This window comes from Fopius arisanus, unplaced genomic scaffold, assembly GCF_000806365.1.
Source record: "Fopius arisanus strain USDA-PBARC FA_bdor unplaced genomic scaffold, ASM80636v1 scaffold00006, whole genome shotgun sequence".
Lineage (NCBI taxonomy): Eukaryota > Metazoa > Arthropoda > Insecta > Hymenoptera > Braconidae > Fopius > Fopius arisanus.
In genome coordinates this window covers 291,904-317,825 of record NW_011887745.1, presented here as the reverse complement: position 1 = coordinate 317,825, position 25,922 = coordinate 291,904, and the positions used below count along the sequence as shown (strand labels likewise).

General features: G+C 39.8%; 1 protein-coding gene across 1 annotated transcript; it reads right to left on the bottom strand.

Annotated features, from left to right (window-relative positions):
• Window positions 1–485: 485 nt before the first annotated feature.
• LOC105273569 (dynein beta chain, ciliary-like) lies at window positions 486–24,982 on the bottom strand. Its single transcript, XM_011316076.1, has 57 exons — window positions 24,857–24,982; window positions 24,562–24,795; window positions 24,377–24,484; window positions 23,816–24,029; window positions 23,592–23,744; window positions 23,314–23,525; window positions 23,011–23,244; window positions 22,747–22,950; window positions 22,360–22,551; window positions 22,103–22,312; window positions 21,765–22,039; window positions 21,332–21,450; window positions 20,900–21,270; window positions 20,310–20,524; window positions 19,540–19,768; window positions 19,333–19,428; window positions 18,894–19,240; window positions 18,651–18,807; window positions 18,164–18,396; window positions 17,696–17,985; window positions 17,485–17,633; window positions 17,166–17,411; window positions 16,448–16,672; window positions 16,187–16,388; window positions 15,549–16,128; window positions 15,108–15,378; window positions 14,763–15,025; window positions 13,902–14,328; window positions 13,524–13,735; window positions 12,938–13,213; window positions 12,416–12,869; window positions 12,148–12,340; window positions 11,884–12,061; window positions 11,366–11,494; window positions 11,077–11,296; window positions 10,817–10,978; window positions 10,371–10,517; window positions 9,891–10,052; window positions 9,283–9,519; window positions 8,873–9,094; window positions 8,559–8,810; window positions 8,276–8,402; window positions 8,014–8,147; window positions 7,556–7,793; window positions 7,103–7,290; window positions 6,867–7,036; window positions 6,338–6,558; window positions 5,964–6,240; window positions 4,421–5,102; window positions 3,850–4,166; window positions 3,542–3,674; window positions 3,187–3,468; window positions 2,900–3,106; window positions 1,765–2,098; window positions 1,221–1,507; window positions 991–1,164; window positions 486–929 (listed from the first exon to the last, which is right to left on the bottom strand). Exons 1-57 carry the CDS (start codon window positions 24,980–24,982, stop codon window positions 486–488), a joined length of 13,641 nt encoding a protein of 4,546 aa, XP_011314378.1.
• Between the last annotated feature and the right edge of the window lie 940 nt (window positions 24,983–25,922).

The window sequence follows — 25,922 nt, the reverse complement described above, 5'->3', positions numbered from 1 at the left end:
ACCTGTCCCTACCTTAATTACGAAGGAATCTAGCTTCAAATAAAAAGGCGCCTGAACATCTTCCCCACCATTGAGTGACTCCCACCTGATAAAATAACACAGTAAAATAATTCGGGATCAATATCACTGCAACAAAGTCCAACACATTCAACAGAACTCTCCATCTCCCCACGACCCTAAAAAAATTCTCAATTATTTCCCACAATTTTCACGTCTATCGAAACTAGAGATCTAATTTGCAATGAGTTTTTAATTAAAATAACTTTCTCGTGCCGTTATAATGATATAAATTATTATCATAAAAAAAAAGAAAAACCCTAAATTAATGAATAATGACTTCACTTTCTTGCTAGTCTATTTTCGAATAAAATAATTATTCCGATGTTAACCGTGAAGTCCAAATTTTTTATTTAAACTTCCGCAGATTGTAAATTTGAAAATAGAAGACAAATAGTCATGAAGTATTTCATATTTCAGGTAGAGATTTAAATCTGCAACAATATAGCAACGCCAGCGAGGGTCCACTTAGTTGCCTTCTCCTTAGTCTTCAAATTGAAAGTCCAAACATAAGTCGGCCCCCGGAACTTGGTCTTATAAACCGGACACTCATACATATTCCTGAGTTCCTGTTTGTCCTGAGTAATAGCCCTGATGTAAACCACGGGAATTTGGGGGAACAACTCCTTCAATTTCGACTCAGCTATAGTGCCAGCTTGTGTATCCCATCGTGCCCCCTCCATGTACAAACTGTTGATATAAGCCCCTTCGCGAGGTGGAGAATTAAAATCCTCCCTCAGCTTTTTAGTAACTTCGCAGTGTAAACACATTTTATCCAACGGCCATTGATTTTTCCTAGCTGTTTGCTGCATAATTGCAGTCAAGAAGGACTGAGGGTTGAAGAATCCCCCAAGCCACACCGATGCCGGCAACTGCAACAAATAAACCAGTCAAATAATCACCCATAACGTCCATTTTATTCATCCCACTAACATTGAAATCCGTCGTCCAATTGGCCAATTCATTGATTCTGTTTAATAGATCAACAAACCAACCAGTCAAGCCCAGACTCGAGGGATAAGCACGTTTCGTCCATGAGGGAGGCACATTATCCATGAATAAGTAGTTCTGCAGGTCCTCCATGTCGGCATTGATGGTCAGTTCTCCCTAGTGGTTCGATTCAATTACATCAATCAGCGGTAGATAAACACTACTGAGTTTACCTTTAATCCAAGGTTCAACTCGTGGAGCGATCGTTTTAACTCGTTGCACAGGATATTCATTCTCTCGCACTCCTGGAAAGCCACTATCGTGTAGGGTGTCAGGTCGTCGACTTTGCTCATAAACTCTTGGATATTGAATTCCTCAGGCAGCTTGTCAACGAGCTCCTCGATTATCCCTTTGACTTTGTCTTCACGGGAAAAACCACCACCGGATGCCTCGCCGGTGTCTCTTGGTTGCATTTCTAAAACCACTCTGAACAAATTCTCAGACGTCGTTGTGAGAAAACCTGGGGGAAACAGTGTTTCGCATGTTGACGATGTTATTAACTTTGTTTTCGCAAGGATGTTTATCCAAAATTACAACTATCCGAGGAAAAATCATTTATTCTCCATGACTCGAACAATAATCAAAACTCGAAGAGAAATAAATCTCACGTCCGATGACATCTGACGATGCGTCAGAAAATGGACGGAATTTTCCTTGGACGTGAAAAAATGGGTAAATCCTTGAGGATTTTTAAAGAGTTTATGATGGTTATCGTGCCGATTTCGGCGTTGGGATGGAGACCGTAGAGTATTGGGCTCTCTGGTGGAAGATAGTCATCTACGTACTGATGATAAGCAGCGTAATCACTGTTTTGCGGTGCTAAGAAACCCGGAGCTATGCTAAGATCGCCATCGATAAGATCGGGTTGGAGGTACTCTAGTAAATATGTTCGACAGAGGCGACGATCCCAGTCGTCCGTTATGTGTCCACCGTACATTATTTCACCGAAGAGGTAGCGCAAGTCCTCCCAGGGTACTTTCGTGGTGCTCTCCAGGTAGTTGTACAGTACGGAAATACTGATTGTTAAGTCGCCAACGTTGAATGGATATATCTGGAAATTTTCAATTTGGGGAAAAGCCCAATTTTCTGGGAAAACAAAGATAACTCGATTCTTCAGAGAGATACAGATAACGGTTGAGGTAAACACGAGTGCATAACATAGAGTGCACAACATATTTTATGAATACTGAATTTTTGGTTTAATCTTTAACCGAAAAGTATATATATAGAATAAACAGGACAGGTCAATTTAAATAACAACTAGGTCTCCCAGGAATATCTCTGAATCCAGGCGAAACACAAATTTTCAGACGTTTTTTTACCTGTCTGCTATTAATGTACTTGTGGGGAAATTGAGAACAGACAGACAGGCGAGGCACATTGAAATGTAATTACGATCGGAAATTTAATCATTTAAATTGATTTTCATTTCTAATTTTCTATTTCACACGGTGTCGACACATGTAACCGAGGAGTTCGGTGCAAAGTCGATTATTTGTAAAACTGTCAGAAGGAATTCGATGGAATTCTGACATCGTGCTTAAAAATACTTCATCTTCAACGAAATATCATATTCACAACTGTCTATTGACCAGAAGTGATTGAATTCATCGGCAGCGAATGCCCGATATCCTCGGTAGCCGAAGTACACCGCAAATAGTTAATGAGCGAACGTAAAAAATGCAGTCGAAAAAAAAGTTGAAAAATTCACGTCGAGAAATTTCAATAGAAAATATCTCAATAGAATGAATCTCCCAGAAAAATCGAGATCAATTGAATTTTTTTGTCGGTGATGTTATCAGAACGAGTGCCTCGAAAGCCATTGTTCACCGAATAATTCATGAAAACTCACTCGATTCCATCCCTGAGGTCCGAATTTTCTCCTCTCGGCAACGACAGCGTGATAGTAACACAACGCAAAGAGAATACCTTTGAATTCTGACTCTTTTGAGCAAGAGTCCAGAGTTGCCTGAGTGAAATTGTCCAGAGCCTTGTGAATGTTGGCGTGAATACCAGTTGGTGGTTCATTCGTTATCTTTATAGCGGACTCTAAAATTCCCTGTTGATATCGAAAACCATTACAGATCGGATACCACTGCAATAATAGATGATCCAATGCACCCTGGATTGGAGATGTACCTGGGGTATTATTGATTCATGGGGATCCGCATTGGGCTCGGCACTGATGAATAAACGATAGTCGGTGTGTGGATGCTCGGACAACTGTTCCATTTTCTTCTCCAAATTTGCCAGCCAACTCTTCACTAGATGAACATTCTGGAGTATCACCCAGTGGCCCTCTGTCGCCGACACATCCATCGATTCTTCAGCAACTGGCTCCTGACCCTGACCCAATGATACGTTGTGGAAGTTCTTTCGATCGAAGGTGAAGCCCAATTGCTTTCCTAATTTCTCTACATCCTTGAGAAATCGTTGAGTTTAGTTAATTATGAGGGATTGAGGGAATTCAGTGGGTGAGCAGTGAAATCAATACTTTTAAGGGGTCAACGCCCGGTGAGAGGATGAAGAATACCGGTGTTAATGCACTTGTTTCTTCAAACGATTTCTCGAACGGTGGCGAACGCGAATCCACGAATTTTTGTCCCATTTTCTCTTCCACAAAGCACCTGCGTTGGAATTGAATTCCATTTGAAATTATGCAATGGATTAAAACAATTTGCCGGTTATTTAATAACAAATTGAGTGATGCGAGTGGAATTTTCCTTTTCCTTTTCTAGTCCTTCGTTTTGGCTAGCACAGAAATTATTTCAAGGAATTGCTCTCTTTGAGTTTATTTCTTACCGGATTCCGTAAGTCATCCTATCGAGTCTCAAACACCTCAAAATGCACAATCTCTGAAAGGCAGTTTTATTTTTCCACTCCTGTGGAAATTTCTCCCTCTCAGGTGTCTCCGATTCAACAAAATTTTTCCACCTTTTGGCGGCGCCCTCGATATCACGATCGAGATTCCGGAAATCGTCAATTTCACTGAGAAACTTTATTCCACCCCAGCTGGTGTTGTTGAGAAAGTCGACAGGAGTCTGGACATTTGGTTTATAGGGATATCGGAGAAGGAAGTCAAGTTCATCGGGTAGAATTTCATTGGTTTGCAGAAGTATCTAGGGATGTGGGTCAATAAAATTTGATGAGCAAGTGAAGATATCTGACTGTAAAAGAATCTCGATGCATGGTGCAATCATGAATTCACTAGTAAAGTAGCAGATCAAGAGAAGATAAATTTCAGAATTGACATAATTTTATGAAGATGATTTTCATCCGTCTCTTATCAGCGACGAGTATAATTTCATATTCATCTTCTATGTTCCACCACTCAACTACGGAATTCTCGACATCATTGAATAATAAATCCCACCTGCACAGTCATTTGACAGAGAAATATAAGTTTATCGCTCTCAAAGAGTCCTCGACTGGTGTACATAAAAACGAGATAAGTGATGCTCTCAATCAATAATCCAACTCTCTTAGCGATATTATCGGATTCCTCGGCAAATTTAATAGCATTTTGAAACACAATGCTGAAGGCCTTGAGGGAGAACTGATAGAGCATATTGATTTTGTTGAGATCGTTTAGAATGAAATAGAGTAAGCTGGCTCTGGAGGCTGCTGGACGATAGCATTCACGCGCCTCATCGATTTTCACAGCAGTCACTTTAGCCTCAGCAACTTTAATCCCAATCTCAGCAGCTGTTTTCTTTGTTGTCTCAAGATTAACGACTAGAGCAACGTCACTGAGGATATTTGGCCCAGCTGATGAGAGCCTGTGTAACAAATCGTCCTCCAACGTTTTCAGTGTTATCTTGAAGGTATTTTGCTGCTTAGTGAGCTCAGCCTTTGTGCTCTCCAAGTCTGGACGTTCAGCCTTCACAACATCACCCAGTAATTGTTCCTCCAAGCCGTCCTTGGTGACAGTAAAGTTTATCAGTGTTGTTTGCGCCTGCATCTCTGGTTTATAATGTGGATTTGCTAATTTAGTCTGGAGGACCAGACGAAACTTGGGACTGAAGTCCACTTCTTTATCCCCGATCTTGATTGCTCTGTTATAAAATCCATCGGTTTTATCATTTCGACATCATTACCATACTTTCACTCATCGAGTTTTATTGACTAAATAATTACGAGAAAAACATGCAAGCCAAATTGAAGATAAATAATAGCGTTATTATAATAATGGTGGTAAGGAAATTCTCCAAGTTAATTTCATACTGAAGAATAAATGCAAGAAATGCACACCGGAGGCTTCTTAATTCGAGAGAAAAGAGGAAACGGCAATGAGGGGAGAGAAAAGGAAAGCAAGAATAGAGAGATTGCAGGAGAAACAGGAGAAATATAGAAATACCGAAATAGAAAGAGCGAAAGAAGGTGAGAAGAATTTAGGGTACAGATTAAGGGCCTGTTGATTATTCAAGAGATATGAGACCTATATTTAAAAAAATGAAGAGAACGAACACCATAACAAGAGGAAAAAAAATGCTAACAAAAACCGTGTATGGCAGACGCAGATAAATCAAAAATAAATAATAACATAATTACAATAATAGTAGCAGGGGAATTATTGTAGCTGACTTGGGACTGGAGAATAAATGCAAGGAATGCACGGAGAGCTCTTAATTCGGAACGAAAGGAAGAAGAGGAGAAAAAAATGGAGCGAATAGGGAAGGAAAAAATCGAGAGGTTGCGGGAGAAAAGGGAGAACGATAAAAATAAAGAATGAGAGGAATGCCGAAATAGGTGAGAAGGGTTTAGGGTATAGCAAAGCCATTTTAGAAGAAGGAAAAGAAGCGTTATCTCGGATTGAAGGGAGAAGGGCATTCCGGTAAGGGGCCACAGACACATGTGACGAACGACGGAGAGATTCAGTTCCGAAAGCTTTTGACAACTGCCTCACATGTACCTACCGGCCTTTTTTTATGAGCACTCTACCCAAGATTGGGTCCAGGACTGCATCGACACTCTCCATAATGTTCTCCAATAAAACAACATCGCCGTTGGATATTGCAAATTCAATTCGATCGAGATAATTTCTCTGGGACAGTCTCAGGATTCTCAAACTATCACCGTATGTGGTTTTAATCCATTTGAGTCCTTGCAATTGGGGGTCAATCATTAGCGGCCATCTGGACGAATTCGTCAGGATAGTCGCATTTTCTGCTGACATCCGGTCAGCCGGTAGACCTAATTGAGGAGAATAGTTGGGGATTTCTACAATAAAAGCTCGCTCATTCCACTGGTATTGAAAGCCGGATTGGCAATACAGATGAATTGACTGTACCGTCATTGTTCCACTGTGCAATTTGCGCGTCGTCCGTTAACAATGAGAGTGGATCTAAATCGGGAGTCCGGGGTATTTGGGTCTCCAATTTATCCAGGAACGGTAACCAGTGGATATTCAATAGGTCTTGTCTGTATTTTCGTGTAAAACAACCGACGTATGATATAAATGCTGTCACCACGAGAACGTCACCCGGAATTGTTACGCTCGATGATTTCAGCCTGGGAACAATTGGTTGTGATTAGGGGATTAATTCAAGTCGACGAATTACGCGTAACAATGGCGTCTTATCAATTGATTTTCAGAGGTCTTGAAAGTCGAATGAATACTGAACTCTGGGTACAATTTAATTGGGATCTGGAAATTGATCGTGTCGTTTTAAATAATTATTTGATTGAAAAGTGGTTTTTTCGTAAATTCAAAGAAAAAACCATTTATGCGGCATATATTCATGAGTGAAGTTTCTGTGAAGAGAAAGTGAAATCCTGGGAGGATCTGTAAATTGTGGAATGGTCCTGGGAATACGTACGAGGCAACAGTTTCAATCCATCTAACTTTCTCCGAAGCTAGACCATTGACCAATCTGTTAGCCAGATCGATAGTCAATGCAGTGGCATCAGCCTCATCCTGACACTTTTGTTTTTCCCCAAGGGCCGTACTCATCTTAGCCCCGAGGACTTCCAATACTTTTTGCAGTTCCTGAAATCCATCGAATGATAATTAAGGCTGATACTCGATGATTGATGATGGAAGGACATTAATCACCGATAACCGTGACTGTAGGGCTGTGAGTTTCTCCATGGCGGTCTTCAATTCAGCATTAGCCTGGACCAACGCCTGTCTCAATGGTTTCACGCTTTCATTGATGTAATGAAAGACCATAATGTTCTTGACCCAACTGCAGAGCCCAGCGGCGGCTTGGGACTTGGAGTAGATGAATTGGGGCTCGAATTCTGGAAGAGAGATTAGTTTAGGCTGTCAAACTCACCCAAAAAAAAATTATTGACGCTAGCTTATTTTCGATTTGATTTACGACGAGAAATTTCCTATTCCAATATCATTTCACTTGATTTCGATGGGCTGGAATCAAGAGGTAAATCGACTTGATTGAGAGCGATTTCTCAAGTTCATTCGGCCTGACCTTTTTCTAGTTTAGGGTGAATCGATACTCGAATGAGTTGAAATATGAATGAAGTGTAAGATGACAAAGACGACAACCTTTATCGTTGATGTAGAGTTGTATGGCTTTCACAACGTCCGGATGAATATTCTCTTTGTCGTAATTTCGTAGAGCTGAGAGAAAAGCATCAGCACCGCCCATCATCGCTTTGCAGGCTTTCCAACTTCGATCCTTCGGGACTTTGCCCTTTGGGGAAAAGAGAACGAGTACTGCTTGCGCAACGTTTGCAACGGCTTCCGGTGGTGTGCCAAAGGATTTCAGTTCGGTTAGGTTGTTCTATAACAATATCAAATGTTTAATCATTGGGGGCATCCTTACACCACCTCTGAAGATGTATTCCACACGGAGAGACATTTTCAAGGGCTAATATTGAGATTATTTCAAGAACCTCAGCTTCTCAAATATTTACTGTTGCATCTGCTGATACTATTTCATTAATCATTTGAATATAATGTTGGGCAAAAAAGAGAGGAGCAAATAAAAATGTATGATTTACTTTATTGAGAGTGTCCAATGCAGCCTCAGCTTGACGTACAGCTGGCTCTGCCTTGGCCAAATCCTCATCGCACCGTTTTTGCCTCTCTGATACTCTCTCCTTAATCTCCGCTATCTTCACTTCCTCCTCGGAAACTTTGTGAACGCAATGGAGAACAATCAGCCCGTTTTACGTCTATCCAATTCCTTTTCTCTCCCAACCCCAACCCCAGTCTCAATGACACTCCTCAGTAACTTTTCGTGCAATCTAGTGAGTTTGTTACCTATCGCTTTCTCCACTTCCGCTTTTGTGTTCTCCTCCGTCACCTCAGCCAAGATTTTGTCAGCAATCTCGTTCTTCTTCTTCAAGTCAACTTCCTGAACAGCTAAAATCGCTTTCAGGTCGTCTACCTGTGAGGGATTTTATATGAAAAGTGAGAGGGTACGAGTTGGATTAGTTCGTGCGAGAAAATTGAAAATGGCTTTTATTCTCCTTGCGAAATCTCCTTCCTCCCCCTTCACCGGGGATTATCGATCTTTCGCGTCTGCGAGGCGATTGTTTGGTACCTGTTCAGCGCAAGAGGCCAGTTTCGTTAATCCGTTCTCCAGTCGTCCAATCATCCCCTGGGAGTTGCTTATTTTCTCGGATAAGAGTTTTGAGTACAGGGATATCTGCTCAAGGAATGACTTCGGGGTTGTATAGTTGTATCTCCTCTCGTTCTGGAGGTAAATTTCCGATATTTCGTTAACGCTGGAGTGAACGTAAGACATGAATCGGGAAACGGATATGCGGTATTGGCTTGGCAGCTCCTCCAATTCCTGGGGATCAATTATATTGCCTCGTATCAGGATGAAAATATGTTGATAGTGTGAATCATCACCCCAATGAAACGCGCGGAAACCGATTCCAAGGCGTCACGAGGCCAATCTTGAAACCAGTTGATGGACGTGCAATTGACCAAAGCAGGAAACTGCCTGGCTCTCTTCCTGAGGGTTGCACCAACTGGGGAGAAGCACAGCACGCACTTCAATTGGCGACGTACACGATCGATAAAGAATTTCCAGCAATTCTCCTTCGTGTCCATCATTCCCGTCTGCTTGACCTATTAAAAATAAATGAGTTAATCAGGGGATGGGGGTGGAGTTCGGGAGGTTTGATGGGTTGATTTCCTCCTCAATTTTCTATCGCGTTATTGAATAATTTTATTTTTTGCAATACACGTGTAGAGCAGATTGTCAGCAAGATTGCCGGGAGACTTTAGAGGAAAATATTCACTGAATTTTGAGGAACCTCATTTCTCACGGAGTTCACTATATTGTCAACTTCGTCGTCGGCGAACAGTTCAGCTATTTCTCCAGAGGCCAACATGTCGTTGACAACGACTAGAAATCTTTCCTGCGCTACTTGAGAGTCTGTCATGAGGAAAGTTATACCGATGTTCTTCAAGCCTGCTTTCAGGTAGAGACCTGCTAGGTCAGCCCTTAGATCGCTTATCGAGTAGCCTTTGCGCAATTGTACTTGGAATACCTGGCATTGAAATTCAATAAATTATATACATTTTAGAATGAGAAACTTCGTGTCTTGATGAGAAAAAAAAATAATTTTTTCCATGACCAAAAGACATTTCAATATCAAATAAAATTTCGTAGAATTCAAATAGCAAACGATATGTTTCACTTAATGCCAGGGAAAGTCATGGAATGGAAAATATTTTTAGTGTAAATGTAGAGCACTGTTCTTCAACCGAGAACATCAGTTTTAGTTTGAAAATAGTTCTCTGTCTATTTCCCTGGGAATGAACTGAATTGGGTACCACACCAAGACGCATGATATTTGAGCTCGTGAAAATTGTGTTTGCCAAATTCTCCTGTGACAATTCGTTCGGAATTATACTGCACCTCGAGGCTTGAAATGAAAGAGGCTAGACGAGATAGAGATTGCTTTCCACTACCACCAACACCCACTAGCAGTGCATTTCCCCTCGGTGACTCGAGAATACGGTTTATACGACAGACGTGACACATCGCATCCTCAAACATGACTAAATTCATCGTCGCCACCTGATTATTTGCCAATTCAAAATTCATTTGATTAAATTCAACACTCGGCCAAGACGCACATCATGATATAATAGAAAATTCAGTGCCTAATAATCAGAAATTTGTACTGAGAGAAAAATATAATAAAAATTACCAAAAAGCAAGAAATGGGGAAATTATCTTTCATCTGGAAAGCGGCACTGATCAGAATTTTCACTATTACATTTTTTCTTTAGAAATTAATTTCAATTTTCACATTATTTTCACGGTAATTCTTCTGAAATTTTTCCCTCAATAAACGGCATTTTCATTTATATAATTTCATAATGATTTCCTCACTAATTCATTGTAATTCAACACAGCTTCCTCCAATAATTTAATCAACTGCGGCCATTCCCTAATTGGCATATATTTGGGATCGCCCATTCCCTCGGAAAAGTGGGAATAAATAATGGGTTTGGCAAATACCGTCGTCTCCTCTAGCTCCTGAAATTAATTGAAGCATTAATCCTCATTATTAATTAACACCTGTCGAAATCGCTCTGCATTGTTAGCAATCTGTATTTAAAATGGTCGGTGGAGTTTTCGAAAATAAATATCACACTGAAATTTCATAGTATTTCATTGGACCTTTTCTATTTCGTAAAAAATCGTAGGAATTATAAAAGTGAAAATAATCTTTTGAGTGGATTTCTCGTGGCTACTCTATTCTATTCTCTATTTCGCGTATTCATTGCTGATTATGTCTCGGTGTAAGAGCGCATACAAATAGTGAAGTTGCCAACCGATATGTTTTTCCGAATTGCATCCTGGAGGAGTGCTTCAAAGGCCCTTTTGTCCTCGAAATTAACCAACTTGTCGCAGTAAACTCTGGTAGCTTCGTGCACATACAAGCGTATACCAGCACTCAAATTGGGAATTGTTTCACCGTTTGCAAACAGGTAGCCCTGCAATTTAGTGTTATACCGAGTTTCTCAATATTTGTATATGAAGGGTTATATCCAGTGGTCGGAGGCAACCGCTCTTATACAAATAACAACATTACTTGAAACAAATTTGACAAATCACGTAGATTGAATGTGTAATGGAACTTGATAGCAGTTGGTAGAAAACTAGTCGTCACTTTGTCGTGGGTATATAGAGCGGCATTTATGAGTGGTTCCACCACTTTTTGCAGCATTGGATTGAATTTTTGAAGTGGATTTGCCAAGTGCTGTTGCAGCATCTGACTGTAAATTGTGACTAGAGCGTCGGGGCCGGGAAAGCTGTGGGAAAATATCTTGGGAATGAGGTGAATTGAGGGGGGAGAATTTATGAATTATACAAGGTGTTACCTAACAGCGAACACCGCAAAGTGCCTCTGTAAACGTGGATCAATCGTAAAACTTCCTGCAGTTGGGTTCATGCAGGATACGTACTGCGTGTTATGGATATCCTTCAGCGTCAGCTTCGACCGGTCGTACCTGGGGTAAATTCGTAATGAGGATGTCGATATTGATATTTTAATGCCCTATAATTTCAGCGCAATTTTTTAATCATCGTTAATTGTAATCTATCAAATTTAAATCACAGCTCCTGATGTATTTAGCGTTGTGACAGTTTGCGCTGTAAATTTATTAGTAAAAACTGATCATTTCAAAAGTTTCAGTTGAAATTTAATGAGAATAATTACAATATATTGTTTAATTGGGGATTGAAGGATGTGAAAAAAAAAACGCATCATTATTAAACAAAATTCATTGAGTTTTGTATTGATTTTGAAATTTCAACAAAATTATGCATTCCATTTTAGCATTACTCTTTCAGTAATAAAATAATTCTATTGTTTAATTGGAGATAAATGAGACTGTACCAATGATTATAATCCATATGTTGGCGTATCAACGTATGAGGTTGTACGGTACCGTAGGTATCGACTTCCGGCATATTCATATCGTCTACAAAGTACACCAACTGTTTCGTCCCCGGTGGTGCATAATTGCGTCCCGCTTTTTTTTCGAGATGCTTTTCGAGGACTCGTTGCAGCATTTCTGTTATTTAACACGAAATGAATGAGAATAAACGGCTTATTTTCGTCAATGAAATTGTTTCCGACAGTCTTTGACGGTGTTCTCACCGGATGTTGTATAATAATTGAAGGGAACATTTGCAATGTTGTAATTATCGGGGAGAGATGCGAGTTTTTCAATGACTATAACACTCTTTCCTGAGCCAGCACTGCCAACCAACATTATTGGCACTCTTTTCTTCATTAATACATCCATGAAAAAGCGAAGACGAGTTGTTTCACCTGTCGGAACGAGGGTGGACTGCGAAAGAAAATACCATGTATTTTATCTGGGGTGTTAATCGATTATTGAACGAATTTGTTGATTATTATGTACCTGGAGGGGAATATCCATATCTAATTCGAATTTTCCCATGCGTTCGCTCCATGGAAAAAATTTCTTAGTCTCATTATCAATGAAGTAATCAAACACTGTTCCATTAGCCGGAAACTTGACGGTTTTAAATTCATTGAGCCACCATTTGCTGAACTCATTCCGCCAATCAACTAATTGATCCTTGAATGTCGGCGAGCCAAAAGCCCAAATGCAGGAAAAGGCGAAGTATAATTCGTACCACTCTTTTGGGCACTCCGGCGGTAGATTTTCAGGGGTTAAAAAGCAATCCAGTAGATTGCACAGAATTTCTATGGAGCATATCTCTGGGATTGGCGTGATTTTCTTGAATTTAACCTTCGAGGCTTCTAACAGGGAAGGGATATACTTGTCGAAGAGAATGAGTAGATTTGCTCTCTCACTTCCATCACGAGTGTCAATCCAACTGGTTACGTATCTAAAAATTTATACAGTGAAAAAAATCCATTCATCACCAGATATTTTGTGGAATTAGTGAAATCTTACGGATTCCAGCCCAAGTCTTGGGGATTAATGTAGAGAATTCCGGCCCTTGAAACAGTAGCTGGAGTTGCAGTTCTCAGGTTTGAAATTTCAAAGAGTAGTCTCATGTGTTTAGTCAAAGCTATTCTCTCGTTACTGGCTAGGGTGAGAACTTTATTGTCGTCCATCACAGTGTTGAGAGACTCTATCCACATTGGATCGATATCCCCATCAAAGACTATCCACTTTGGTCCATCGCCACTCATATTCGCTTGATCTCTCATCAACACCGAGAACAATCTGGATTTTTTAATGAAACCATTTAACATTCGTCACTGAATAATATCCAATAAAAGGAAACGGACTAATAAAGAAAGGACTTCATGAACTGCATCCGGAATTAATCAACCGTACAGAATTCCATTAATTTAATCTGCTACATTTAAAATACAATTGTTAATTTAATTAAGAGCATTTCCCTCAGAGTTGAGGATGAGTGAACAGTCCTGCATATTTTAAGATATTCGAGGGAATGGATAGAAATTTAATAATAGGTGAAGAATTTCCACTTGTCAGTGAATATTCGGATTGGATTGCAATATCAATTTACCCATCCTTCCACTCTCTGGTCGCTGGATTGATAATTCCAAACAGCTCGTCGTTGGTCACAGCTTTGGGGTTGAGATCGTTGTAGTAGGGCTTTCGTTTCTGGTTCATGTACGTTCGAAAGAGAGTTTTCCATACCTGAGTTTTGCCAGTTCCAGCGAAACCCACGATGAACACTGAGTGCCTCACGTTGAAAAGTTCCTCCAGTTGAACAACCTTGAATTTAATGTATTCCATGGAACGAGGGAATTAAATAAAAAAAATCGTCAAAATTTTCATTTTATTTATTATTTATCTCAGTAAATTGTAAATAATGGAGAAGTCAAATCGAAATCGATTCGCAGAAAAGGTTAATTAATTATTTAATTATTGAAATAATTACTTTTAAAATAAAACCATCCTCCGGTTGCATCTTCAAATCAACAGCAGCACCTCGTACCATTTTTTCAAATTCAAGATCTCGCTTTCTCGGTACATCGAGGGCTGGGAAGAGATCACCAATGAGTCCCATGAAAACTGGAGTGTCGTCGGTAACAATTTTTGGTGTATTGAAATCTCTGAGTGCTCTCATTAGAACTTGATCCTCGGGGCGATGGCGATCGCCACGTTTCAATTTTCCCGCAACAACGAGAACGGACTTGATTGCCCTCAGTCCCCAGTCGTAATGGTCTTGCTTGGAAAGTAGTTCACGACAGAGAGTATAAAGTGTGATGAATTTTCGTGCCAATAAACGCGCCTCCTGGAATCCCTCAGCCACCAGCATTATTTCGCAGATCAATTCGAAGTCTGGGACTACCATGGCGCATGGTCTAACAGTGGAATAACCACGGTGGATCATTTTAGTTTTTTCTGCTCTGACCTGTCTCTCAACATTTTCTACTTGACCGCCAATCGAGTTTATGCAATCTAATTCAGTGATTAATCAATAATCACTTCTAATTAAGTATGTGTATCTATAGCCCGTGGATTCTTAATGAATTCGTATTTCTGTTGGATGTCACTACGCAAATTTAACACTCACTTCCATTAAATTTGAATTCATTCAGAAATAAATTCACGGTAGAATTTAATATTCACGATAATGCCACAATTTCGGGTTATAATTGAGTTTTGCACACCTCTGCCCCCGAAACCTCTCAATTTTCTTCGTGAATTAATTCTCATTTTAATTAAACATTCGCGGTGAATGAATGCAAATTGGCATATGCGTGCGTTGGCCCCCAGTTCCACACCTGTTCTGTACCTGAATAAAGTTTTCAAATTTTCCGGCAATTCGGTTCTCCCGGCATAACCAGGATTCATAGTAATGAACATTCCAACGGTATTGACAATATTCAGTTCTTCGGCGAAAAATAGAAATTTTCTCTTCCGGCTTTTGACACCATCAAGCACGCACTTGACTTGTACAGCAACAACGGACAACACCTCCACGGATATCCTATTGAACTCATCGAAGCATCCCCAAGCACCAGTCTGGGCCAATCCCTTATAAATATTTCCACAGGACTGAAAAAATCAGCTCGTTATTTCTCTCCCTGGCCGATTATCACGATCAATTAATCGAAATTTTGACAAAACAAGAACTCACTTTGTAATCCATTTGCTCGGAGCAGTTGAATACATAAACCATTTGGCCAAGCGCACGCCCCAAGTCTTTGGTTGTCTCTGTTTTGCCAGTTCCAGCGGGTCCTGCTGGTGCTCCACCCATTACCAAATGCAAGGATTGAGTGAGGGTGATGTAACATCTGTCTGTCAACGGTGTTATTACTAAACGAGGAACATTCCCTAAGTACTCGTAGGCGTATGCAAAACTTGCGTCGCAGATATTGGCAAAACAGTCACCAAGTTTATCGTCCCATCTAACGAAAACACACGGTAAAAACAACAATTTCGCTAGATAATTTGCATGAATTTTTGTCGTTATGGGTAAATGGAAATATTTTCCAACGACAACATCTTAATCAAATCTCTCTAATCAAACGAGTCTATCCACTGGCAAGTGATTAAATGATGAATCACCGAGAAATACCTGTGCCTGAGCTGTGACTGCCACTGAAAGCTCGATGAATTTTCAGCCTTCATAGAAATCAACTTGGCAACAACATCTCTAGCATGAACATCAATTGTGCATATCGTCATAATTTTTTGCCTGTCATTTTCACTCAATTCTCCACACAGTATAATAATGAGTGCATTGAGCTGATTAATCTGCTTCTTCTGGTAATCCTTCATTGAGTTTTCGAATCCCTCCTCTAATCTTGCAAAAGCCATATTCACCTCGGTGGTCCACCAAATCTGTGTACCACAGAGTGCTGGCTGTGCTTGATAATCCATTATCCAAAGTTCACGTGGTTTTTCATCGTACGTGGCAACAGCTTGGCTAAAGTGATAACGTACACTTCTTCGCATGGCATCAGTAACACGATTCAGCCACACCTCTACTTTTCCACTGCAGTCGCATGTACCATACATATCAATTTCCTCGCCATCTTTAGCGATCAGTGCATTAGCAGTTTTCGATAATTTTCCACTTTCTATTTTCCACTTGAGATTGGCGACAGAGTCATACAATTTCGATAAGTGTCTGCAGACTAATTCAGGATTGTTGCCTACAATAGAAGCGACCAGTTGGAATATCAATTGCACTTAGTTATTCCGTTAATTTACCACTGCTGAGAATATCCAGGAGATCTGCTGGGGATATAAAGTAAAATCTGGGGTAAGCCAATCTCTTAGTGTCGAGATAATTTGCTAGGGCTTTTTCACAGAGGTTCAGTTGTCTCTGCAGCTCCTCAAGCTTCTCCAGGAGATTCGGTTTATTTGTTGCCCTAACGATGTTTGGAGTCGCCAGCATATCCTTCAGTATATCCTAGCATAATTCAATTAACATCGATGTAATATTCCTCTCAGGGATATCGGTATAATTACTTTGAAGTCGTGGTCTATCTTCTCGAAGCGTTTGGAATCCTCGGGGAGTTGGTTTCGTATGTCCTCGGAACCGATGAAAATACTCTCCAGGTGCATCCAACCACGTTGAACTTCAAACCAGGTATTGATCACACCATCGGCGTTGCTCAACTTGTGCTGCCAATCTGTTACTGTTGTGATGAAGTAACCCACGAATCTCGAGCTCAACATGTTTTGAAGTTGTACCTGCATTGTGGAATGTATCAATTCAGAGACTTTTCATTCTATTTCAATTTCTTGTGCTAAATTATTCTCTCCTACGGAAAACATGTGTGGCACGTGACAAAACTGTTGTTATTACGAAATTCATGCGACGCGTCTCGAACGTTTTGTGTCGCTCACGTTCTACAGTAATATCGATCTATTATTATGCGTCACGATTTTTCCGGACAAATCTTAGACCTTCCATAACAAAAGCTATATAAACCTTCGTGTTAACGTATAAATCATCTCAGTCAGATTTTTAATTCCAATTGTAAACATCTTATGTACATGTGCAAACAAATTTGCTGCACCCATGGAATGACGCATGCAATAATTCTATCGAATTTCAATCGAAAATTCTTGTAATGAAAAATGAAATGAGTTATCAGATGAATTTTTCAAACTGACAGCTAACAGTCCCCGAAAAATGAAAACATTTTGTCTCTGCGCTTAATGGAATTCATCAATGATTTACTTGATGGTCTTCCAGTACTTCAACAGTCTCTTCATCAATTTTCAATAGATTCAGTTTCGTTCTGTCGTGGTACTCTTTGTTGAACTCAAGACTAGTCCACGTGTTTGTCAACTCTCTCAGAGTTTTTTCCATAGCCATCTCTTTAACTGCTTTGTCGACAGTATTTTTAACTTCCTCCTCGTACTTATGGAGCTCGAGTTTGAGCAAATCGTCGAGGGTTGTTCTGTCATCCATCGTGAATTTCACCTAGTGATGAGAATATTTTTTTATCATAATCAATCGAGGATAAATTGAGAATTCTATTTGGGATATCACTCACATGTGTTTCAACCATTAACTGCTGCCAATGCCGTTCTCTGATGGCAGGATTCTGCAGCTCCGATACAGCCCTCAAAGACGACATCATATTCTTCACTTGGCTCTCAATATATCCATACAATTTCCAGCTCCTGCTGTCTTTATCCAGCACTGCAAGGTTAAATTAATCCCCGTTATACTGATCCATCATTCGTGAGCGTTAGGGCACTCACATCTCAATTCTCGCGTCAACTTTTTGCACTCCTGGTCCATTCCCTCAACATCCAACTTCTTCCACAGTGTCGTTTTCCATTCATCCAGACTCGTTTTTATGACGGTTACGTAATCCCATAGACATTTCAATAGCTTTAATTCTCGCCTCGCTTCTTTAATGCTTTTGAACTCTTGACCCGGCAATTCAAAAATCTGAGTGGTATCCGTCAACGTTTTTAATTCATCCTCGAGTATCGCAATGTCTATATTTACAGTATCGAGCTTCTCGTAAACATCTCTGCATGTGGCACTGGAAGTGGATTTCAAGATGTACGTGATGTGTATCACAGCACAAACATCGAGTGCTCATAAAAGATTCTACTGCCATTAAAGTAAGATGTAGAGATAAGAAAACCACTGAGAAGGGGATTTCACTTGAAATCCTCAGTTATGCCATTATCTTCTGACATTTTTCTCATTATGATTACCTGAACAACTCATTCTTATGGAATGCTTTCAGGTACTGTTGTTGCCTGTAGTCGAAGAAGTTCAATCGTTTCTTTACAAGATCCACTTGATGATCAAGGAGTGGAGAGACAACTTGCTTCACTTGCGCCGCCAGCTTTTTCACACTTGTCCACAATTCTGGCAATGTTGTCAACCAGTTGAACGTCTGATCATCGAATTCGACTTGATAGTCACTGAGTAGATTGATGATATCCTAAAAAGTATTGATTCTAGTTTTTTGTCTATTCGATACAACTCCACTCATATCAGACTGAAAAATTCCATTAATCAAATTAGAGATTCGACTTGAACCAAAAATTTTATCTTCTGTCTCTCTAGAATTGATACCCGTTATCGACGCTAGAATATCTCAAACGAATGAAATTCTTCTCGCTTACCAGTAAATTTTCCATCCACGTGTAATTGGATAAATGATAAATAATTCATTAACGAAACGTTTTTGGATACCTTGAGTGGACCGAACATGTCATCAATTTTGTACTGTCTATCCCTCACTTCCTTTAAATAATAGATGGTTTGCAGTAAGCCGTCGTAATCGTCTTCGAGCACTGGCTGGGCAAATCGATCACCAGCAGCATGCAGAAAATTTGATAACTGCATTAAACTGCGATAAGACAGTGTTTCGATTATTCAGCACAGACGAGAAACATCTTGAGTATTGATATTGCATGAGACTAGAAACGATGATACCTCGTGTTCACCGAGTTGACGAGATGCATTTTTAGAACGTATGCCCACTTGCAGATTATATTCAATAAAGCATGCTTAAATGGCTTAGTATCGATTCTGAGCCACTTGAAGAGGATTTTCTCATTCTCAATTTCACTGCATTTTTTGTAGTAATCCATAAAGTAATCAATTTCTCGTTTGAAGTCGGACAGGTCGGGTGTCTTATCTTTGATGACTTGGCCAATTAATTCGGGGGATTGGGTCGCTAATTCTTTCTCTTCATCATTGAGGCTTCGGGCAAAGCGGAGAAAATTATTCAGGTACTCCTGCCTGTCGTCCAGCCACAGCCAACAATACTCCTCGTACGTCTTAATTTTCGTGAGGTAATTTCGTAACAATGAGTAAGGGGACTTATTTGTCTTAATTATGGGTTCATTAGACCTCCGGGGCTCAAACTTACCTGCGCATACTCTTGGGCCTGAACCAGCACTTGCTTAACTCTGTTACAAGTCTCCTCCAGCATAAATACTATTCTCGAATCCTCAGCCAGATCGATCTTTTCGTTGTGGTGAAGGGGGTAAAAGTATGGGGGGAAAGGGGGCAAATGGCAATTAGTTACTCGACCCTGTGGAGAAGCTACTGTACAGTTGCTCATACGATGGCTTACCCCATAATTTTCTCGTTCCAACGCTTTCTCCGGGTCTAAACGAGGAATTAATGTTCCCATTTTCATCATGTCGAACATCAAACCCTCGTAAAATACGTAGAATCCTTTTGGATCGGCTATTTGCACTGGTGGACGAAAAACAATATCCGGGGGGTCTAAGGAAAGTTGCACTTCGAAGAGCGGGAAAATTGAGGCCTCGGGGTCTGTGTCGTCGAGGATGTAGCAGATACTGAGGGCGCGATAGAAAAACTCGATGAAAATTACAAGGAAATAAAGGAAAAATTGCGTTTTGATACGTAAGCAGCGGGCGGAGGAGAATTCAATAAAAATGTGAGTTGGAAATGAAATTGTACGACTGCCACGTCAATTTTCCCATTTTCTCCCTAAAAAAAAATACTCGTTTGATTTTACACGGAAAAATCTTCATTTCGCAAAATACAAAAAAAGATATTTTAAATTCGCATAATGTACATAAACAAATTACGAAAACATGGTTTTTATATGTTTTGGAATAGTAAAATATTACAAAAAAAATAGAAATATCAAGTTTTCATTTGATCAGAAATAACAAAAAAAAAATTAATAAGTTTTTAATAAAAATTTCGCCTCGGATACAAAAAAAATGAAGAGTTTAAATTGGTTAATCAATATTGCATAGAAGTTTTATGAAAATTAATTAAAGAATGTATTCGATATTTATTGTGGACTTAATAAAATAATGGTAAAAATAACAAAGTATCGAGTTGAAATGGATGAGATAAATTCGGTACCTCGTTGACACTGCCTGCACTAAGCCCTCAGATACCAACTGATCAATATAAGCGAGGTAAGGTTTCCACTTGACCTGTCGTGGTGCTTCAAGTTCCATTTCTTTTTCATCTTTCTCCCGCTTCCTCAGTTCTTGTGACGGAGTCATTTCCACGTTCACGGTAAGCGTTTCTGTTTCTCCTTCATCACCTTCGCCAAAGCCAGCGTCTGCGTCAGTCTCACTGCTCCACAAGAGAGTAAAAAAAAATTTCAAGTGTTGTACTTTATTCGATTGGTCTTTCGAATTTCAATCCTCAACGTCCAACCCCAAGAAAATTATTTGGATTTAGAAGAAAAATAATCATGATTTTTTCAATTTCACTGGTGCGTCAATAAAATTTATCGTTTCTCGACAGATAAGAATTTCCCGAGTCCAAAATTTCCACCGGATGCCATTGGTAAAAACAAGTAGAGAATACCTCTTTCATTGCATATAGTACAGTTATTTCCGCTAATAAATAATAAATAAATACGTTTCGTCTAATAGTTGTTCGCAATGGTCTCAAAATTTGGATAAAACTTCTTTGAAAAATTCCACGCACATGGATTGAACGGTGTCATCAAATTTCTCTGCATCAGGGTCAAGCTCTTCAGGTTGGAGATCCGAGGGAGCCAGATCGGCTTCCTCCTTCAAATAAAACGACTCCGGCAGCAAATCAAAATAGAGCTTGCAATTTTCGAGCAAAATCCTGCGCACCTCCTCCCCAAAGGCCTCAATGTCCCGATATCTCTTCTCGAATCTAGCCTCGCGTTCGCCAATGGCCAGTAAATTCTCGGGCTTTCCATCCTTCCGAATCAGCACAGGAGCCATTGCCCACTCGTACATCATCTTCATCAGCTTCTCCACGTTCTCCTGCGCTTTCATCACCCGCGCATGCATGCTCCTCACAGAGGCCAAGAGTACCTTGACATACTCCGGAGTTTCTGCAAAAGCCCCCGATAACACCATCAAATTGATGAATCCGTTAGAAACATCCAAACATACCTGGTGAATTCCAATTGTAATGGATCTGACCATCGTCAATCGTCCCATCAATCACCTCCAGCTCCTCCTGCAACAGCTCCATCTCAACCCTCGAACTTTTATTCTTCACTTCATTGTACCTGGTGTTGATACAATATCGAGTTAGTTCAGTATTACACACAAACCGAGAAACCATTTTAAAACAAATAAACTCTGGATTTGAGACATTTCAAAATTTTAATTTGAGTCTTCAAAGTTTATAATTATGGCTTTCGAAAGTCGACTTGATATTTCACTTTGATTGAAGGTTCTACCAACAATTTCTGAAAATCTCCATTTTACTTCGGAATTTGGGAAATGGCAAAAATGAGATTATGAATAATTAATTGAAGAACATTCGATGCTTCAAGTCAAGTCTTTGGTATCTGTAAATCCGTGGTTATTACTGATCTACCAAGTGATGATAAGTCCGATGTCATAATTATTTTGAAGGAAAAATTGCGTCCTGTTGAATAGATCGATGGCATCCTGAGGTAGCTCAGTCTTATGCATGATGTGCATGTATTTAGTTTCCCTGAGAATTCCATCGAGCTGGGGATCGAAATTAGACTCGAGAGATCGATCATCGTTAACGACAAATAGAGTTTTGACTAAATTTTCCTCGCAAATAGCCGGTACTCGGTCGGACCACTCGGTGAATATCTCATTCTCAGCAGTGTTCATGATGCTCTTGAACGAATAAAAATATTAAGGCCTTCGTCGGTGTATTTTCTACGTTGATCGATTATGTACCTCGAGTTCCTCGTACTTGGCGGCTATCTCGCGTGCTGATTGACTGACGAGCACCGGGTGATCTATCAACTTTAGGGACTCTACAGGATAATTAGTACGACGCTTCAACTTCATCAGCCACCATAACGCCCCAGCTACTGGTGGAAAATATTGATCCACTGGAGTATATCCCACTTCCTCCTTCATTTTCATACCTCGGTCGAATAAAATCTGGTGGGAGTCAGTTATTTCTAGTGGTTCAGTAGTTGAAAGTTTACCTTTACGTTGTCTAGACACTCGTGGATTTTTAAGAGGAGATCCTCGTAATGATTTAGCAGGTTTGACTGGAGAATTGGTCTCAGGGCGATCGATCCTATTTGCCATATAAATTTTATCCTACCCTCGATGGTGTGGCATTCTGCGAATGATTTGTGGAATACCGTCACCAGTTTCCGGTCGTAATCATTTATCTGTTAAAAAAAACTCTTTATTTATAATTTTTCAGTGGTCAAGAGTTCTTATGTCATTGACAAGGTGAATATATACGAAGTTGCTAAATTATTCGATTATTAAAAGTGTCAGAATAAAATTCGATCGCCTTGGGCACAACTAAAGAGATAATGATGAACACTTTATCGTGGGTTGATACCGATGTAAGTATTGACCTTCTCCATAAATTCTTCAATAGTCTTGGTGAAATGATTGTTCTCCGGTAATAGAATATCATCCTGAACGGCTCCCAATTCGTTATATGTCTTGACGAAATCATCGTATATTTGAAACACAGCCTGACACAGAAATTTTCCATTCAAGCCGCCGATTTCTGTGCGATCCAGTTTCATGTAGTCCTGGACAATGTCGAATATGTTCTGGAGAAGAGACAATCAAAATGACGACCTTCGAGAGTGGAAAATTATGGGATGAATTACTTTAATCTGCTGCAGTCGTGTCTCGTACTTCCATAGACGGTGAAATATGAGTTTCTCGTGAAATGTCCAGAGCACGGGCTCCACCTCGGGTTTGAAATAACTCTCAATGTTGACTCTGCAATGTTCAACAACATCTGAGAAGTGCTGCGTAAGCTCCACCACTGATACAACTTTCTTCAGTGTGTCGTTTATGTCACCTTCAAACAGTGATGATGGATCCAAAAATTTTGAGGCCTGAGTAAAAAATAATTGGTTGTAAAAAAAAAAAAATTTAGGACTCATCCCTGATAAATCGATGAACACCTGAGTAATGAGCATATTAACAACTTGGGACAGCATCGTAATAATGTGCGTTGAGGTGGAATAATATCTTGAATTAGCCCACGCCAAACAAATGCAATGCATCAATGGTTTGATATTAGATTGAAATTCGTCCAAATCGAGTCCTTCCATCACTTCAAAGTGCGACTGTAATGGCCTCAAGTGCAGATAAATGTCTCTCGCTTCGACGACAGCTGGTGATGATAGAAGGCAATGAAGATTAAAAGGCAAGATTAAAAGGACACTTGAGCAACACAAACCCGCAATAATATTCTTGAATAAAATCTCAAAACTGTTGAGATAAGGACTTTCAGTCACTTGAAGAAGGGATACCATTTTCTTAACTCTCGGATCTTTCATCTGCTCGTAGATAGACTCAATGTTCTTGAGTCTCAGTCTCCAGAATTCTATCTCTGAGGGAATAAAGAATGGAATAAAAATCATTGAGGCAAATCGTTAATTGGAATAATTCTCATTGAGTAACCAGCAGTTGGCAGGGGGTGAGAGTCGCTCTTAATGTCCGTACTACTTTCAGCAAGGACTTGCTTAATTTGAAAACTCCATTTGGCGATAGTGTCCTCGATATTGGACTTCAGTTCATAATCCACGTGATCGCTAGTCAAATTCTCCACTTGGAAAAGTTTTTCGATTCCTAATGGCATTGATAAGACAGTCTCGCCGTTTATATTTCCTTGGAGCTATCGATTAACGGTGAAATACATTGAATTAAACAACAGAATCGTCAAAACTGCCGCCCCGGAAAATAATAAAGTCGACGGTGACAATGACGAGAGAAACGGAAATTGAATAGATTGAAAAAGATTGAAGGAGAAAAAGTTGGCTGATAAGAAATGGAGAGAAATACAAGCTCAATGCAAATGAAGAAGGGATGGAATTTTTGCTGGGAAAGGATTCAGCCAAAATAAACTTGGAAATTCAACTGAATTAAATAAACTTGAAAAACTCTCAAATTACGGCACCCAGCATTTTCGAGTAATCACCATAACTCTCAAAACGCATAGATTTTTTTTAGGTCTGAAATTACTTCATAAATACTATTCTTCATATCGTGGACACGTTTCTCCACGTCTTTACGTAGGAATAGGGGCCATCTCTCTTGATTTTCAGAGTTGGTGAGCATCGGTGTATAAACCTAAGGGGGAGATCATTAAATATTTAATGATCTACTTGAACTTTCCGTAAAGAGTATTACGAGTCTTGGATATATACCTCCTCCATGAGTACAGCGAAATCCTCAATTGGTTTGGGAGACATATCACCTGGGATGAGCATCTCCCTGTAATTAACTTCTGTAATATTAACCGGCTGTCGTCTGGCAAAGTAGGACGTCTTGACTTTGGCGCCTGGTTGTATTCCCAGGGCAGGAATGAGCACTCCTGCTGAAGACACTTGCATAGTTAGCATATTTTCCGTGGGTGTGTTGAAGAATTTAAGAATTAAATCCTGAAAATCACACGGTTTATCTCAACATCGCCAATCCATGCACAATTATTTATTGAACTACCTTCGACTCCTGGGTATTGATCATTTTGCTCCATTTGTCTGGTTTTAAACCACTCGAGCATTTCAAATATTCGAAGATAAATTGCAGGCGAAGGTCTTCCTTCTTCTCCTCCCTTTTATCAGTCATCTTATGTATTTCTGGACTTAACCTGATGATTCTTCACCTTAAATATATCTGTCAGGAAATATGCGTGTCAGGAAATTAACCCTGTTTAAAAATGCCATCTCGATCCCGCGGTACAATAAACAATTGAACTGTTATCAACCGATTATCGAGGTTTCCGTCTTTATCGACGGACGATTTTTTCTGGATGAGAGCAGCTGACAGTTGAAAATATCAGAGTCAGAGGTCGCGGGAATATTTGAATGAAGTCGATTTACGAAAGTGAGAAATCCAAAACTGTGGTTCCTTTCAAAATAGAGATTGAACAAATAAAATACTCCAAATTCTTTACTAATAGGTATAATCTTTAATTAGAGTTGGAGTTATCCTCTCAGTCGGCGCTCTCCATTATTTCCATTGATAAGCGATGAGAACAGATTTTTCCCGATAAACCGTATTTATTCAAGAGCTCTTACTCTAAAACTCCATCCAAAAGGAACACACAAAATATTCGATAAATACGAATAAGAGATTTATCCAATTGGTAATCCATTGAAGAGAGTGAACCATCAACTGCTCTCGTTATTAGCCAAAATCCTTCTCAGTGCGCTAATTAAATAACGCAATAAAAAGATAAATACAGTTCATTAATCCTCGCTTTGTCGGGGTAATCTCATTATAATTGTCAATTCCCCCAGTCTCCAGGAATATTCGACATATTGTAGCCAAATGAATGCCAATGGATAATCCCAAGGGTCAGCCGACGACATGAAAATATGAAAAATAGTAGAAATGCTGGGCGTGACCCTGGTACACGTACGATCTCGTGAAATCACAACAATGCACATAAGCAGGGGAACAATTGGAGGAAAAAAGGAGGTGCGTTGGTTAAATTTATATTATTCGATGGAAGGCAAAATATCGTTGAGAATTCATTTGAAGGATTTTCAATGTTGATCCCATG

Bases quoted from the DNA above. Each gene is read 5' to 3' on its own strand.
- LOC105273569 (XM_011316076.1), bottom strand. From the start codon at position 24,982: ATGACTGATAAAAGGGAGGAGAAGAAGGAAGACCTTCGCCTGCAATTT. The intron at 22,040-22,102 runs GTACATAATCGA...TATTCGTTCAAG, and splicing joins CCAAGTACGAGGAACTCGAG to AGCATCATGAACACTGCTGA. The intron at 9,095-9,282 runs GTTCCTCAAAAT...TATTTTTAATAG, and splicing joins TGAACTCCGTGAGAAATGAG to GTCAAGCAGACGGGAATGAT.